This window comes from Apteryx mantelli, chromosome 16, assembly GCF_036417845.1.
Source record: "Apteryx mantelli isolate bAptMan1 chromosome 16, bAptMan1.hap1, whole genome shotgun sequence".
NCBI classification, from domain to species: domain Eukaryota; kingdom Metazoa; phylum Chordata; class Aves; order Apterygiformes; family Apterygidae; genus Apteryx; species Apteryx mantelli.
Genome location: NC_089993.1, coordinates 21178922 through 21197967, shown reverse-complemented (window position 1 = coordinate 21197967; position 19046 = coordinate 21178922). Strand labels below are relative to the sequence as shown.

Sequence of the window (19046 nt, the reverse complement as noted above, 5' to 3'; positions counted from 1 at the left end):
TTATCACATTTTAGAAAATAACTTGACATGAGTTTACAAAACCAAGGACATTTTTAGGGACAGCACTAATGGAGACCAATTTCTTTAGGTGGCTACATTTCAAACTGAAGTTTCTTTTTTGCCAAATGTACACAATTTTTGATTTCTACAGTGGTGAGGGAAGAAGTTACCAGTGGGAAGAAGAGTTCTGGAAATTAACTCCAGACTTTATTTTCAGAAGAGAAGTCTAGCTACTCTGCATTAGGCCCTGCCTTCTCTAGTCTTTGTAATTTTGAAGACTAGTAATTTAATTGGCTAGTACTATGCCTTTTCAAAAAGTGCAGTCACTAGTGCTTTCCCAGACAAAGTTACACATTATTGAGCAAAAAATGCAAGCAGTTTCATAGCAAAACATGGCATTACAACAATTTCAGAAGGTCACATCTTCTAATATGCCACACATACACATTGGTATATTCCTATAAACAATTAGGTACATTTACACAATTTACACGGTCTGCGTTCAAACAAATTAGATTGTATAAAAGGTTGTCCGCTGTATATATACTACAGGTCTACAATTTATAAAATTGTGCAGCATTCAAAAAAATGGATCTATAAAGACTAGAAATTCAAAAATAGCCATGCAATTGTCCATGTTACGGAAACGCTTCTATTTTGGCTGTTGCAACCCCCCCCCGAAATGTCCATAACTTACAGCCAATTAAATTCTTCTGTAAAAATTGTATTAGTTTCCAACGCAAAATTAACGAAACGTATGAAAAACGGTAAACAGCTTCTGAAGTGCTTCTTCTTTGTGTCTTGAAGATGAGTAATACTGCAACATTATGTTGAGGCTGATAAGGTACTCCCCTTCTATCTTCCCAAACTGGGAACTACTCTTTACAGGATAGTATCAATATTTACACACATTTTAAAGTTAAATAATTTAAATTATTAAAATTAAGTTAAAATTTTGTTCAAGTTACAACAGTAAGCCAGATATAGATCGCAGCATAAGATTTAAAAATATGAAGTAAACACTTTTCTTTGTTTAGTATTTAACAAGAATATATATATATATACCTTAGTAAGCTGGGCCAGAGAAATAGATGCAGAAGAGTCATCAATCTGTTCACAAAAAATTAAACACATATTCAAGTTCCACAATGAAAACATAGCAACAGTTAGCCTCTACTGCAGTTTGAAAGTCTGCACTTTATCTTCTGTGTGTCACTGGAAGAGGCATTTCCAGCCTAGTGTAATTTGTATTTGTTCAAAACAGTTCAAACCAATAACAACTTAAGAGTGCCTATGTGATTAATGAGAAGAAACCAAAATAACCAAATCCATTTGAAATCAACTTATTACTCCAGAGTATTTCAGAGAGGGACCCTTGTCAAATGCTCACAAATGCTTAAAATCAAAGGAGTAAGGAAACTATCAATTTCAGCTAAAATGCATTAAAAAAATTTTTTAAGTTTATTTGGGAAGGGAGCATCACTGTAGGAAACTTAAATTTTCAGTGTAATTTGCAAGTTATTCACTCAGTGGGTCATCATTTATAAATACTCATGGTTATGGTTTCGTAAACACAGTAGCTGCCTGTCAAAATAAAGGCACAGGCATATGAGCCCTGAAACAGAAACTCTGCCCCTCTTCTCAATAAGTTAAAAAATGTAAAACAAACTCACCACACCCCATAAAAAAAACTAATAAAAACATCAACCCACACCATCAGTCATAAAGGTAACCCATCACTTAGTCTAGAAAAATTTTTTTAAAATGTTTGGATTAAACTATTGAAATAATGGTGTTTACTATGACATGACAGAATAGCCCATAAAAACTGAGATGGCTGTAATTTCTAATATTTTAGACAGTAGGCCATTCTATAAGAATTAGTTTGGAAAATGTGAGAATTCATTATTTTGCTTCCTACAAGATCAAAGAAATTTTTAAATAGCAGCCCAGGGCTAAAAGAACAAGAAAACGAAAGAATATTTTTGATGAAGAAAATATGGATTCAGAGTGCAAGCCTGTAATTTTTTTTTTCCACTGTGACCACTCTTCCTCCCTCCCCAGCTACCTAATGGAACAGCTTGCAGGAATGAAGTCTTCAAGTCACTAGTTAATAAAAGACTGCAGATTACAGTGTTTATTGAGAACCAATATCAAATTGCATTTTTTCCACATGTAAAAAGGGTAATTCCTAACTTTTTCCTTTCCCAGTATACTGAATTATATTATGTTGCAAGCAGCAATAAGTTTACACAAAACATTATCAGAAAGACATTCAAGTCACTGTTTATTGTGTCTTAAATTGTTCAAAAAAGTGGAATAAAGTTTCACAATGTATACTAAACACCTCTTCTTGAGAGGTCACCAAATTGTCCAGAAAAAAAAAGATTAAATCCCTTCCTTGGAAAAGGCTGTTGTCCTATATTACCTAATATAGGGAAAGAATTCAAGAAAGTAGTTTAATTATTCAGACTTCGGGGGTGGCAGGGGCAGAATCTATCTGTAGTAGATGATTCCTCACTCCAGCAAAAGAATTAATCACTTTCCACACAGAAGCATTCATGGTTGGGAAAGCATACACAACATTACTATAGTGCTAACTAAAAAAATTAAATTTTTGAAAATGTCCCATTGAGGGGAAGACTCAGACCTGGAATAAGAACTTCTTTCCCTTGCGAACGCTATCAGAAGATCTAAGTTTCCTCCTTTTCTGAGCATTTAGTTCCTAGCCATGTTAAAAAGATAGTCCAATTAAATATCTTGAAACCTCATGCTCCCTATGCCACTCCTTTTTACATGTGGAAATAAGAAAGCCTATGTTTATCATGACAAGTAGAACTTAACTGCTATCCATCTGTGTTTTTTCAGAGGCAAAGATTAGGAAAGCTATCAACTGGAGCCCAGCAATTTAATGACACATTAAACAGTCTAGGGTTGATCAATAACTGAAACATAACAGTTAATGAACTATATTAATGAACCTGGCCATATAATACTGTTGCCTAATAAAATACAACAGGCAACAACCTAGTTTCTTAGGAGGCGATAACACTCCTGGCTACTCAACAGTTACCAAAAGCAGCAAACAGCTACTTAATCCTATTTAGTGCGTTTGCCCAACAGCCACCCTTTCTTCTTAATTTCTAAAGTATTTCCTGCTAGTCTCTCAAATCAGACAAGTGGAAACAATGTCTCCAGGACTCTCATGCACAGACCTAGGACAATACTGCAGAAGAATCAGGGGGGGAAAAAAACAAAACAAAAACAAAACAAAAAAAACATAACCAAACAACAAAAAAAACCAGAATTGACATTCAACATATTAGCTCTTTCATACAGAAGACTACGTGGAAACTAAGATAAAGCAAGTGGGAAAGGGGAAAGAAATGGGTAAGAAAATGCTAATGTCACTGCTACAGTGCTACATCTAAATTGTGTTACCTAAAACCTGGCTTAATTGAGGATTAAGCCAGGAAGGCCTGCAGTTGTGTTTGACAGTGCTGAAGCAAGGGACATGACTTTTGTGTTTCTACAGCCTCTAAGGACAAATACCAAACAGGGATTCTTGCAGCTACTGAAATACTAAAACAGAGGAATTGCTTTCTTGATTTGGCTGTAATAATAACCGGACAACAGCACAGATTTAGAAGTGTAGAATGACAGCTAACATGAAGGAGCAAGACAATGAAGAAATACAAGTCATAAGCTTTTGTGAACCTGATATCCTAACTCATTTTAATTTTGCTGTTAATGCTTTACTGTTTTTTAACAGTAAAAACAGCTCAGCTTTCCAGTAACTTGTTCCTACCACAATAATATCCAAGTTCTGCTTTGAAATACACACAGAAATTGTATATATGTAACTTTTTTAAACCTTTAGACCAAGATCTGAATTAGCTTTAAGAATAAAGCTAACTGTGTTTCCAATAATGGAAGTGCCTGAGACTGCAATGCCTTTAAAGAGTCACGGATAATGAGTTACATATATGGAGGACTGGTAAGGAGAGATCCAAGGAGGTTTCCCCCTGCTACATCTACCCACAGCCCAAATCAGGTACAGCCAGAGCAAACAAAAAGGCAATGTTTTTGCTTTGCTTTCCATTTACTTTAATTAGTTCCAACTAACACTAAGACTTCCCATCCCCTTCTTTTTTAGTTTTTTTTTTGATAAATCTATATTAGCTCATGGTAAGATGCTACTTAGAAATGTAATACAGACATGCCAGGGAACACACGAGGCTAAAAGAATGTTAACTTTATTTATGAACATGTGATTTGTGCTCATACACATGCTAGTAAACAAAAAGAAAAATAACTGTTTTCAAGAAATAAAAACCCATCTGAATTAGATCAAATACTATAAACGTGATTTACATAAATGCATTACATTAACTACTAGGTTCACTGGGCCAGTTAAACTAACTCGAACTCACAATGAGAGGCATTTATGTCCAAAAAGGAATTTGAACCAATCAGTGATAGAATTATGGATGTCAGATTTAGACAATGTTTTTAAACCTACATACAAGAAGTTTTGGATTTTAGGTTGATTGCATACCATTCCATCAGAACCAGAGGCTGTATTCTTCATAGAACACAGACCCAGAGTTCATGCATTTCTAGATTAAGTTATCCTAACAGCTTATCAAGTGATCAGATCCAATGATCCAGGGTTAGTGTAATGCCTCACACCATTCTAGTGAAGAAAAAGCAGTTATACTTAAAATAAAGATGGAAAATAAAAAACACCAAGTAGTAATTTTTATACTAATAAGGACTACTTTGAAATGTGTCATTATACATAATATTCAACCCAAGTGGCAAATCAAGATCTAGACCATTACCAGTGAAGTATTTCCTTGTTTTACTTAACTATATTTTTAGCAGTAGAATGACAATGCATTTTCAAACCTGAAGAAAAATGCTGCCCCTTTTCCAAATGTAAATTCACTGTGGTGGTATACTAAAGAAAGGCTTAACCTTTGATAACTTAAAGCAGCATCCAACCCTGAAGTCACCCAGATAAGAAAATGTACTGCAGGCAGAAGTTGAGAGATGACAGTGGTTTCATCCACAAATGCACCAGGTTCTAACCTTGTGCTAGAATTTGTACACCATGTTTTAGATATTTTCATCTGCAGACATACTATTAAACTAAGCTGTTTCGTCAGATAAAGTGGAAAGATCAAATGCAGAACTTTAGAATACCACTTTGTATTGCAATGATATTTAAATCCATGGCAATCTTTTCAACACATTTACGTACTCAAGAGGGGCCCAAACAATATCACTTCAATTACAGTTTTAGGAACAAATACTCGAGTATTTAAGGACATCAAAAGGAATCATTTAGCTGCACAGAACTGTCCTCAGAAAATGTATGGGATATGTTCCTTTTGGTATTTGTTTGAACCCCCAAGTCAAAAGTAAGAAACAATACCAAGTTTAACAATAATGGTTTCTCAGTGGTTTTTGATAACATTTTCAAAAACCATTTGGCAAAAAAAGTATTTAAAAACAAAAGCTAAAGTGATACAATGTGAAAATGGCAAAAAATACACTCCAAACATTTTTATTGCAAGAAACAAAAAGCACACAACAACCTATACAAACATACATATTACTAGCTATAGACAGACAGATGTAGAACATGGCACCATGTTCGATTGTGCAAACCTTGAACCTACATGATCTAAAAATGATCATACATTATCTGTACAACACAAAGTCATACAGGAAATATTCTAGCATATTCAATATGAAATACAATGCATTACTAGGCATAAATACCAATATTCACATTAGAACTGTGCAAATGATAGCATTACTCAGTTTTTACTATGCTGAATCAAATACATTGTATTTACAACATATACTATGTTTTGCTGGAAAATATGTTGTTAATGTTTGGAAAATTAAATGTAAGGCTACATTGTTTATAATTAAGTGCAGTGTGTAGAAAAAAGTGTGAGATTGTGTTTTTACATACTGCTTTTGATGTTCCACTCACTGGTTCAGTTCGACTTCTAGAAGAAGAAATAAAGGCGATCAGAATTTAAAAGAAAGCACTTGTATCCAATATAAAGCAGTGAAAACAGATGATAAAGCCTGAACATCAAAATACTATGTTCTGATAATCTAGTGAATGTGGAAGTTTATTCATATATACAAACTGTTCTCCCTTGGTACATTCATAGAGACTAAAAAACAAAAAAAAACCCAAAAAACACATTTCTACTTTGTCAAAAATTATTTTAAAACTTACATATATAGAACACAACAGGGCAAATTAAAGTCCTCTGATATTTTGACTCTGCTACGTAAGTATCAAAAACATGAAGTCTGTGCTACAGCTTTGTGTTCTCAAATAATCACCCATCTAAATACAAAGCTAGCTTTAGCCAATCTGCATATTTCCAGTATAAATAGGGATCAGATACAATATTTTAATTTCTGAGAAAGAACAGTGATAGTCTAGACACTTTGAAGTGTGAATTTTTACTTAAGCGAAAATCGGTCATCTGACAAAGGAATAACAAAAATGTCAGCAGCATACTCTTTATAACAGTGTTTCTTTGTGGAAGCCCAAGCACTGTGTTCAGTTATCTACTATATTTAGCCATGAAAGTGCCAAAATATTAAATGTGTTACATATGCTACATTGACTAAAAATAGTAGTAGAAATGTCACCTGAAAGCAGTTTCTAGGATTTTGTGCGATTTAGGAGTCCTGTGACAGAAAAAAAGGTCTTAATTGCCAGAATCTTGAAAATGCTACAATATTTTAGGAACTATTTCTTATTACATTTGAAAACTTGCTGAGATTCCACATACTGATTGATCTGTATCTGCATGCTACTTATCATGAATCAGACATGCAACTATTGACATAGTTAACAAACAATTCATACAGTCATCCAAAGTGTCCCATGAGCAGAGGCAATTCAAAGTCTGCTGCGGAATTTGTGTGTACATGGAAAGGCTCATGCTTCCTTCCAATGCTAGGAAACCTCCAGGCTCACAGCTATAGCCATGTACTTTCTGAAGATGAGGACATGTAAGGAAATACTTCAGATTACCACACAATCATTTCTTAATATTTCTACCTTGAAGAATGTAGAAGAGGAACAATGCATTTTCAAAGGCCTCTACACTATTATATCATATACTTGTATTTTCCAAGTGTTAACTACTCTACCAATTGTTTCTGTAGTATTACTAGTTAAAGGAACAGAAAGCTAATCTGCCTGGTTAATTTTCAGGGTTAGAGCAGCAGTGCCATTTTTTCCCCATCCCCACATACAGATACTTATTTGATCTTTGATGCTGCTAGCATCTATCCTCTCATGTTAGAGCAGGATTACTATACCAGGAGAGGGTGCCATCCAACCAGAGATGGAGGATGCACTGACATAAGACAGCACCAAGCATATATTTTTAAGTTAGCCTCCAAACAAGGCAATGTTTAGAAGCACAATACTGCATGGTCCAGTATTATTAGGTAGAGCCTGAAAGCACTACAACTGCAGTAATATGCCTAAAGCCTACATGCAGAGCCACACAAAATCAACTATTTTGCTTGTAAATGCTTCATGGGTACCAGGATGCTGCTGTACTGTTTGTTAGAGACATACCATAACTCATCAGTATACTTTTTTTTTTCTTGAGAACCAACATTAAAAATAAGGCATGGCAAAACCACAAGCTAATAACATCTGCTAACTGTGATGCTGAGGCATTTCTTTAAGACAACTGGAAAAACATGACCATTCAAACAATGCTAGTCACTGTTACAGAAGTGGACCATATGAACAAATGAAGGATAGCAATAATCCTGTAGTCAGGATTTCATTTGAATTCTTGTAATTTTAATCAATACATCTGATTCTGTTTTCCACGAGTCCTAAGAATTTAGAATGAACACCTGGAGCTCAGATACCAGCTCAGGCCAAAAAAGAATTAGAAAGATAACTAATTACTCTTGCTGGCATGCTGAACTGCTTACTGAGTTTCAAGTTCAGAAAATATTAACTATTCTTTCATCACACGCAAAAAGCAATACACTTAAGGACGTTTTTCTTTTTGCATCGCCTGAAACAGCCATTGTCTTTTAGAAACTAATACAAATCAGGAATAAGACTTGTTTGCACGGCTCATCAACTGGCAACCCTCGGTCTTTCCTCTGTTGTTTACTAGGCAAAAATTTGGGGCATTAGAATACCTGCCATATCCCAATACAAAAATGCAAGAAATAGTCACACATTGAGAAACAGATTTTTCTGAGATAAGAACAAATAAAATTTACACTGCGTTGCATATCCATGGCAACTATAAAAGCAATATGAGTAACACATATAATAAGGAATCTTTCCATGTACAGGAAACAGTATCTACACCTAACGTCTCACAAGATCAACCCTAAGAACAAAGCCAATAGAACCATCTTAAAAGTTATCATTGCTAGAGATTAAACTGATGTCCCAGTAAGCCTAAAAATTTAAGTTCACTTTGGGACAAACACACGAATATCTATCCCACTGCAACAAAAACTAGTAACAGCTCTGCCAAGAAAGATACAACATGAATGCTTCTGGCAGACTAAGATCAGTCTAAAAAATAAGTTAAACATTGAAACCCTCACAAAGAATACAATATTTTATGGATACTTACATAACATATGTTTTGCTCGTAGCTTTAACTCCTCCAATAGGGATTCTTCTAACAATTACTGATGAATTCTTAGGAATCAGGGCATTATCATCTGTGTATTCTGAAAGCAACAAAAAAAACCATAGCAAAAACCATCAGTCTCAATTCATAATAATGTATATTAATATATAGTTAGATAGCACTTCAGAGACTCCCTTTAAGGATATAAAAAGGGAATTTTATATGTAATGGTGCGCTTTTATTGCCCACACAAACTAACAGTAAACTTAAAAAAAAAATCTTGTTGCTTGTGTCTGATTATCAAATCTAAAGATTTCTTTAAGTTGAATTCCAACAGCAAATAATTTCAAATATCAGTAAAGGAGAGTCTTACTAATGCAAAAGGTTCTTTCCTATTGTAGCTTAAGTTGCTTTTGCTTCTGTTAGACTACAAAGCCAATATATCTTTGGAGAAAGCCCACAGCAAAGTTCTATAGGGAAGAAACAAGCACTTCCATAAATCGCATTGGCTTGCTCCACAAGACAGGTACTTAACTGAAGCATGAAAACTTACTAGTATTGTTTTCATAGTTGACAACTAAGAACAACTTGCCTACACTGCTAGTGTTTCCACACAGAACACAGGAGAAGAGAACCCACCAACTGTTTGTTTAAGTTTATAAATCAAGAACAATGGCATTTTTCAGCTACTTAGTACTTCACATTTAAATGGAGACTAGACTGACATTGTTGGAATTCTGACCACAGAAGTTACTTATTGTCCCCCCTGCCCCTCCCCAATAGGCCAGAAGTGGCTTAAACAAAAGTGGTCTCTCTCCTCTTAAGCTAAGTGACTAGTTTGAATTAACCAAAACAGGGGTGGAGGGATTTTTTTAGATTCATTTTGCGCAGAACAGAATGACTGAGATAAAATTAGTTACAAAAACAGATCTTAAAAAGACCTTAGAAAACAGCGTGTGCCTGAAGCTACCCATACTTCACCTTAGCTCACATTATGTTAGTTTTTTTGAAAAGAAGAAAGCCTTTTGACCTTTTACATAACACAACAACAAACTACCTGAGAGACCTTCAGACTGAGTAAGCTTAAAACGCAAAGATCTCTCCATGAAAATGGCTTGTATATTGTATTTACACAAGCTGGATATGACTAAACATTTTAAAGCAAACTCATCAGGCATTCCCTATAACCTACCTATAGTTTTAAATATTAAAAGCCTGTACCTTTGCAGGCTGAACTGGAAGAATGGTCTGAAAACCCAAGGCACCATACATCTCCATCTGCTGTCTGTGCAGTTTTGCCCAGTGATCATATGTGAAATAAGAGTATTTCATTATTTACGCTTCATTTTTCAGTATGTTATTCTTAGAGACAGAAACCTCCCCTAAACCAAAACATACATACGGAGACTACTGTTTTAACAATGAAACAGAAGTGTTACTTCTTTTTCCAGTGACAGAATGCTTCTTCAGAAAAAAAAATGAAAATAATTCCTGATCTTTCCCTAAGGAACTGAACAGGGAGCAGCAAGTTTCTTCTGGACTTTGCAGTAGTTTTAAACTGTGGAAGAAAGGGCTACACAAAAATAGAAGCCTTTATAGAAGCCATATTCGGAAACCAACCCCCAGAGCCTTTCTCAAAAGGGAAACCTAACAATCACATAACCAGCTATCAATAAAGGTTTTCATTAGGACTTTTTGATAGAGGGAAAAAAGGGAGCTCTAACAGTACTAAGACCTAGATAAACAACTGAGAGATCATGTCAGTCAATCCCGAAAGCAGCTGTTTCTACCTGCTGAATAAAGTCATATAGAACATTCTTTTTGGTCCAGATCAGAAAAAATGGATTAAAACGTCAAAGAACTAGAATAAGCAACAGTGGCTCCATAACAAGATAGAAGTTTGCTACGCCTATGCCAAACCAAGGATTTGGCAGTTCAGCATAAGATTAAAATTGACACCACCTCTCCTAAAAAGAAACCGTAAATACCATGACAGCAGGCTACCTCAGCTGCATGGTCTAGACATCAGTTGAAAAACAAACAGAAGACAGACACTATTTTTCATTTGCATTACATGTAAAGACAAAGTATCCAGGAAAACTGCAGGTTCAAAAACAGCAGGCCAAAGAACTGCACGAGTGAATTGGCAGAGGCCAATTCAAACATGCAAAAAAGGTGCAGGATGCATGATGACGACAAATTAATCATTTTTTAGTCGTTTGTGACAATTCAGGGACCATTAGAAGCAATGCATTAACAGCTGCCTTCCAAATAAGCTGTGTGTGCGCGCACACATATAAAATATTTTCATTCTGCAAATTAAGTGTACTGTGAAGAGAGCTCCAGCCTTTCAGCCACCTATATAGTCTGATACAGAAACAAATTCATGCGAAATATCAATCTGTGCTTTCAGTACACATTTAATGAGATCAACTGAAGAGTGCTACTAGCTTGAAGTAAAAGCTTTATTTGTATAGGACATTTATCATGGCACTTTTTTGTATTTGGTATTTAATTATCCCACAAGCTTGATCAGGGTGTTAGAGAATTTGTGAAAGAGCGATCTCATGCAGGAGACTGCATACCTGACAGTTACTTCTATGAGGAGACTTGATACCAGTTAGCTTCAATACATTTATTTTTCCTTTGCCTTAAATATTTTAATTCATTTTGGTAATGACATTTCAATAAAAGCACAGTCAAACAATGCAAAGTAAGTTGTTAATTTTTTTGTAAATAGGAAGACAACTAAAGATGAAGTGCTATTCTGAAGTCCCCTGAAATTTTTGTTTGTTCAATTTGAATTTAACAGATGCCATCTCAGACTAACATCTCAGCCTAACTGGCATCTCCCAGCAGCAACCTGTTCAACATGGGGAACAATAATCCCTAGCAGGGACTTGGCAACTACCAGGATCTGCAAAGCAGTGTCATTCTGCAGACCCTGCCTCACCACATGACTCAACATCTGCAAAGTGAGCAGTGACGCCATGCTCAACAAGGACACTTTTCACACTTGCCCAAGCAGAGCTCTAACAGGACTGTTTGACAAAGCAGGAGGTAGCCGTATTGCTGATTACTATTCCCTTATAGAATATAGAAATTGTTCTATTGTCAGTGATTGTCAGTAATTGGCTACTGGGGTTTTGTCTACATGAGCTGTGATTAAAAATAAGGATTCAATTAACAAAGAAAGCTTGGGGGGAAAAAAAAAAAAAAGGAAGATTCAGATGTTACATTAAGGTCAAAAGTACAAGAGACATACCAGTCTAAAACATGCTGTCAATTTCAGAAAAAAATAGCTTTCTTGAAAGGGTCAAAGGAAAGGAGAATTTCAGGGAATGGATGGAGGCACACTGATTAACAAACACACACACAACTATTTGACTACTGCTTCATACCAACTAAAAACCTTAAATGAGCACTATGTTAGCATGGGCAATGTTTTTCCTGCAAACAAAACCAAGAAAAGTATCAATAGCTCAGGTTGCATTCTGAGGTTTATACTGCTTTGCATTTAACATGCGATTTAAAAATCCCATTTTTAAACTCACCTATAGTAATTCTCAAAAGCTGCTACAATTTTAATGTGTCATATGCATGTTATACTAATATACTGTTGACCACAGAAAAGTTACTACTTTTTTTATTACTTGACCTGCTTTAATCCACCATTTTGAGTCTGACAGCATTGCAAAAGCATCTTTTTGAGCACTGCCTAGAAAAGTACTTTCATCCAGATAAAGTACAGAAGCTCATCACAACAGCAGGCATTGGAAGGCAAGCCTACGTGGGAAACTATAGGCAAAAGCCTTTCTTAGGCTTGGATGCCTTCCTAATCAGCTATTACACTGCTGGCAGAAGGATTTGCAGAGGTAGAGATGAAAATGACTACTGACATGCAAGACTAGCAGCCCTACCAGAAAACAGGAAAATTTCTAAGAATGTACTCCTTCTCCTTAGCCACTTAAAACTATGCTCCCTCATTACCTCCAAGCTTTTCTTCTGTTCTAATCAACGCTCATTTATATACTTCGTGGCAAACAAATAATCTGCGTAGCTAGCATTTAAAGCATTGCCTTGAAACATTCTGATTAATTGCCTGGACTATCATTTCTGGATTTTCATTCTCCACCAGAATAGATATCAATGATGTAAATTTAACCCTGGAATACTCCCATTTCTTGAGTTCGCTTGTTCAGTGATCCAAATGGTCCATGGGACTTTCACCTACACCACTGCTATACAGTAGTGTGCTACTTAAGAGCACCTGTATGATTTTGAAACAGTGAGTCAGTAAAGTCTAACATACTTTCAGCCATTAATCTGATTATGCAGACTGTTTGAAGCCTTAATGTCTTATTGGCTTATTGACACTGCTTAACACTTTTGTCTATGACTGGGGGAAAGCAAAAGCAATGTACTAAGAGACCACACTGAGCTAACCCTTAGCACCTGCAAAGCAACATTAACTTGGCTGTCACCACACTGACAAGAGGGACACAGCTCCCAAACACCTTGGTGATGGAGTTAAAACGGCTGACTCCCAGACAGACAACACATTTGAGCTCCACTGTAACATAATGGTTATTGAACAGGTATGTGGCTTAACTTAACCTGAATACTGTGAACTACATATCCTTTCTAAAAGCTCTGCATAACAGTGCTGCATGGCAGCCCAAGATTCAGTTGCACTCTGGGATGCTGTTACAACAATCCCTTAAACTAGCACTGCAATACAGAATGGCACAGTGATAGACAAGATTTAGAAGTTGCCTAAATATCTTATCTAAATGGTAAATTTGCATTTTGTTGAAGACATCCTAGTACATGGACAAGCATTAGCTGTGAGACCAAATGACTCAAAGTTAGTATGAGTTTGCTTTGGAGACATCACATAGTGGCATTACTACAGCTGTCAACTGTAAGCTGCAACTCTGAACTCAAGCAAGTCTCGAGTTCAAGAGACAGTCTTAAAAGAACATTATTTTTCCTTATAACTACTCATCTCACTATAATCAGCCAGGAGTTTGATAGTTGCATTTTTGGTTCTTTTAGTTTTCTGTTTTGCCAGATAAGTAGAACAGCACATTCTCTGATTTTTTCAACCCAGAATGTTACAGTGCAGGAAAGAGTGCTCAAGAAACATGAATTCTGAAACTTGCAGTTCCTTCTTAAAGTCATGAGAGTATCTATTACAACAGAGATGGACCAAAACATTCAGATTTAAAAAAAAAAAAAGTGCCAAGTTTAAATATATCATTCTTGAGTACATTAGTTTTTAAAAGGGAGTTTTGCCTTGGCAGAACACGCAGAGTAAGCATAAAAGCTCTCCTCCCTCTCCCCTCTCCCTTTTTTTAAAATGGGTCCTGCCATCGCTCTGCCTCTTTCCGGCATCTAAAGAACAGTCCATCTTGTCTGTTTTTTCACTGACATTTAAGTTTCTATTTACTTTTAGCTTATATTAGCATTGCTTCTATTACCGGACTTCTATTATGAAAAGTAACAGTTAATGAATTTTAAAAGGTTAAGTATTTTGAAAAATCTGAACAAATAGGCCATCTTCACTGATATTTCACCTTGTTCTTTCCAAAATCATTTAACATTCAGTCAGAACTGCAGCATAAACAAAATTAAAAAAAAAACCACAACACTTTTGTCCACATTTAAGTGTGAAAGAAGGACACATCACCATCTGGACAAATATCGCAGTTCTTCAGGATTATATAACATCTAATCCTCCGTCAGCTCTAGCATGCATGCTCTCTATAGCATACAAAAAGCCTTTAAAAAAACTTCATCGCAAAATTATTTCTCCCAAGTCAGCACCATAACTAACTCTCAGAAAAACATGCTGACAACACTTACCAGAATGCTTGCGCTCTGCTTTTGCCTCATACTAATGCTTTAAAACAATTGCAATAAAATGCAGCATGAATACTATTTAGTACAATCCAGCTTTCTTGTTTAAACCAGTGCTGAAAAAAAGTGGAAGTACTTCTGTATTTTTACAATGACCTATCAGAAATCTATGTATTGACAAACAATGCAAAATGGTAGCAACTGCTTCACTCATGCAGCCTCAGCTTATTCAAACCAGTTCAGGTATTGAAGCTTATATGAACAATATACGGAGAAATTTGAGCAAATTCTTTTGGACAGTTTCTTTGGCAAATCTCTCAAATACAAGACTACCTATGCAGAAACACAGAAGGTCCACCAACTGCACGTTAAGATTTTGTTTAAAAATTCTTGAGTTCATTAAAACAGGAGAGTAACATTTAAGGCTTTATAACCAACTCTACATTAAATTACACACTGGGTACACAGCAAGCTTATCAAAGAAATACTACCATTAAACAATTTGTTAAAGGAATACAGCTTCAGGGAACTGCACTGCCTTTTAAGGATCCCCAAATACTCGGGTTTGCTAGAGTCATTACCAGTTTGAACCAATACCACTGTTTGGTTATCTACTACACCACAAAATAGCCACAAAACCTGGGGTAACTGCACAATTTGCTAAACTGCAGAGCTGTTAAGCCTGCTAGTGAAAACTGTATTAGCTGAACACTGGTAAGGATGTTAGAAGTTCTGCATGTAAGCAGAAGTGTGTTTGTCTTGTTAGATCATTGAGCGATATCACAGAACCTCAAATTTAACCTAAACTGATATTATGGACATATATATTCCCTAAATGAAGTGGATATAAAAAGCAAGAGGGACTGAAACCTATCCATTTCTATTAGATTATTTTGAAAATCAACAACAGAAAGAAGACAGACTACATCACATCCTGCTTATTGCATTGTCCTCCCTTCCCAAACAAAAAAATTAAAGTTCCATGCTCCTCCCTCATCATTTCACTGCTTTTATTCTGTAATACCCAGGCCTCATTTCTTCCAAAAGTGTGCCCCCCCCCCCCACTGCAAAAGTTAAAAACCAAATTTCTCCAGAATTCCCCAATGAAACACTCCTTGCAGGTGAGTGCTACAGCAACTATTTTCATTTGTCTTCAAAAACGTTATTAGTTTTCTGGCATTTTAAATTACTCATCAAGAGAAGAATTTTAAACATCCCATTTAGGCAGAATATCCTGTTCTAATTTTTCTTTATGTTCTTAAAGGGATTTTAAATGTCTAATGTGTTCAATAAAAACTGAAATTCAAATTTATATATACAATTTGGTGTATATAAATATTATATTCAAATGCATCATCTAGCTTTGCTCTGAAAAACACTTTTTGTATTTTTTACATGGAAACCACCATTATGAAACTCCTATAAGCATCCATATCACCAGTACTATGTTCAGAATTTTATACTCACTTTACAAATATCAAAGTGCGACATAAACTTCCTAAAGAGGATCTTGTCAACTTTAAGTGAGTGATGCTCATTAAAATAAGAAAGATGGACAAAGCAGCTGAATATTCCTTCTTTAACTCTACCTTTAGGCAACAACACATTGAACAACCTAAGCTAGTGAAGCAGATACTTTATTCAGAGAATTCTGTGCTGCCTTCTTACATAATTACTTTATAAGCTTGATAGTAAGTATATAAGACTAACATTCTGTGAGGTTAATACATTTATGAGCATAAATAAGGAGTAGCCTAAAAAAAAAAAAGTTATATGTACTCTGTAACTTTGGTTTCTGTTCATCACCTGCTACTAAAGTATCTCTGCACCTGATTTATTTCAAAAAAAAAGTATTTCAGTTTTTTGGGTTTTTTTTTAACTTCTGGTAATAATAATTGGGCTCCATCACAGTTTGTTAGCATTCAACGTTCTGTTTTTAAGGCTCTCACTGTTTTAGACAGACTAGACTATTGTAACAGTGACATCAGCCAGCTGGTCATTCAGTCTGCTAGCATTTGTGAAGCTGAAAGAACATTAGTAACTGCAGACAAAATTCAAAGACCTTCTGTAACAAAGCCCTTAAAGCAAATTAAACATCTGTACCATTTACCTTAACACCAACTGGATCGAGCACTTCTCAAAAGCCTTTGTCAATTTTGTTCAATACTACTATAAGAATTCTTAGACTTCTGAAATGCAACTACCTACTTACATATGTTGGGTGATACAACAGCATCGCTAAGCAGGCCCTCAACCATAAACTATTAAACCTCTTTACAGACATTTCCCGAATATAACTGTAATATCTCTAAATAACAAAAAAGTGTTTATATTTTGATAAACTTATTCTATTAAATCATATTCTAATATATACTGATAAACAGTGAGCCTTAGGTCCAACCATTATAAAGGTTAGAGATGAAGTTGCAGTTACTGCAGTGTAACTATTAACTGCTGAAGTTTTAAAGTATTAAACAGGAAAAGGAAAAATCCACCTAGAACGCATTTTAAAGAAAAGACTGTTGAAGAGTGTCACAGAATCACTGGGCAAACAGAGAACAATTTTTTTAGTTATTTAAGAAACGAAAACACTTCTAAGAAATCTTTTTTTCCTGAAAAGTCACATCCCAGATCGCCCCCAAAAACAAACAATCACATTCAAAAACTTATCAAGAAGGTAGATCACCAACACAACCCGAAATATTACACTAAGTAATATTAAACAATACTCTTACCACTGAGAATCCAGCACCATTTATTAGAATCAGAAGACTTTCTCACATCTCAAAGAACATTTCTTATGTATTTGTTTTTATAAATACTCTACCGTAAACTTCAATACTGCCCTGACGTGGTTAATATGTAGCACGAGAAAAAAAAAAAAAAGGTTAAAAAATGATGAAATGACACTCAGAAGCTTCTGAATGATAATGTCATCGGTGAAAAAAAATTACATTAAAAGGAAACTCCAAAGTATAGTTTAGATACAGAGGACACTCTTGTGCAAGATGCTTTTTAAGAGTCTGCAAAGATTATAGCTTACAGATACACTCGTGATCCAAGACATTGCTAGAGAGTACTATTTCTGCAACAGCCACAAAGTCGGTTTTCCAATGTAATAGAGAAAAAACAGGTGAAGACAAATCAGCAAAAAAAAATTTTTTTTCAAATAATTAGCCATTTATACATGTATACAAAAATACATGATATTTGTATCACTTTCAACTTTCTCTTCCAGATTTCAAAGGAATCTGGCAAGTTTGTTATTAAAAGATAGCCTCCCACATTTCCTTATCATTTTTACTAGCAGAGCTAGACGAATTCCAGGAAACCAGAACTTCTGTAAGCAACGTACGTCCCATATCAACCGCCGACTCTTTACACCTAGGTCCGAGTCTCAGGCACACGTCTAGAGGCAGTTGTTTCTCTCAGAGGAGCAACGACAAAAGAACAGCTCCGTCAGGCCCCGAGCACGGGTCACACCTACCGATGGCGGCCGGGTCCCCTCACGGCTCCCCACTCCGCTCCGGGCCCCGAGGGCGGCCGCGGCCCCCCCGTACGCGGCCGCCCCGCCACGCGCCCGCCGCCCCCACGCACCTTCTTTGGTCTGGGCGTTGGTGATCTGCAGGTCGCAGTCAGCCGCCTTCAGCTTCTCGCGGCCCATGATCTGGCGCTTGAGGTCGCACAGAGAGATGTGGAGGCCGTCGAAGGTGACCGTATCATAGTTCAGCTTGGAGGAGAACTTGTAGTGGACGCACGACATGGTGGGCGCCGCGCGGGGCCTGCCGCGGCACGGCGCCGCCCGGGGCGGCCGGCGTCGCGGGCTCCGCTCGGGGAAGGGCCCGCGGCAGCGCGGGCAAGGGCCGGCCGGGGGCAGGGGGCGAGGAGAAGCGAGCGGAGGCTGCGCTCGAGCGGGCCCGGCGGGCGCTCAGAGGCCGCGGCGCTGCGCCATGGCCAGGCCCCGCGGCCTCAGGCAGACTCGGCTCGCGGCGGCCTCACGAATCCATCGCGGCGGCGGCGCCGCGAGGCCCCCGCCCCCGCGACGGCTCCGGCCCTCGGCGATCGAGCTGGGCCGCGGCGACGCCGACCCGGCTCCTCCTCGCAGCCCGCCCGGGCGGACGACGCGGAGAGGCCTCCGCGGCCCCGGCTCGGCCTCCGCTGCCTCCCCCGCACGCAGCCGCTCCTAGGCCCAACCTCTCGCTATGGCGGCTCCGCCGGCCCCTGCCTCCGCGCTCCGCCGAGGGGTTTCCCGACCAGGAACCGCACGGGCCAACGACGGCGCCGTACTGCGCAGGCGCCGCGCCGCGCCACACCCACCCCCTCCGCCTCACGTGACGCAGCGCATTATGACAAAGGGGGCCGCCTGCCCTCGTCACGTGCCCGGCGGCGGCCCCGCCCTCTTTGTCATAATGCGGGGCGCCCCCTAGGGCCGCCGCGGCCGGCCGCCATCTCGTGTCGCCCGTGTACCCCCACCCCCGACGGGCCGGCCGCCGCCCCTGGTCCACAATGTCCCAC

General features: G+C 37.7%; 1 protein-coding gene across 6 annotated transcripts in view; it reads right to left on the bottom strand.

Moving 5' to 3' along the window:
• The window catches only part of RBBP6 (RB binding protein 6, ubiquitin ligase), a 34358-nt gene extending 15590 nt beyond the window's left edge, over positions 1-18768 (bottom strand). Inside the window, exons 1-5 of one of the 6 annotated variants that reach the window (XM_067306381.1) lie at positions 18129-18768; positions 8670-8769; positions 6691-6729; positions 5990-6026; positions 1066-1110 (exon numbers count right to left, since the gene is read on the bottom strand). In XM_067306381.1, the coding sequence (XP_067162482.1) occupies positions 1066-1110; positions 5990-6026; positions 6691-6729; positions 8670-8769; positions 18129-18294 (387 nt within the window). In that variant the 5' untranslated portion in view covers positions 18295-18768. Of the gene's footprint in view, positions 1-1065; positions 1111-5989; positions 6027-6690; positions 6730-8669; positions 8770-18128 lie in introns of those variants that run through there. The other 5 variants (XM_067306384.1, XM_067306383.1, XM_067306382.1 and 2 more) reach the window with 5 other exon arrangements.
• Positions 18769-19046: the final 278 nt, after the last annotated feature.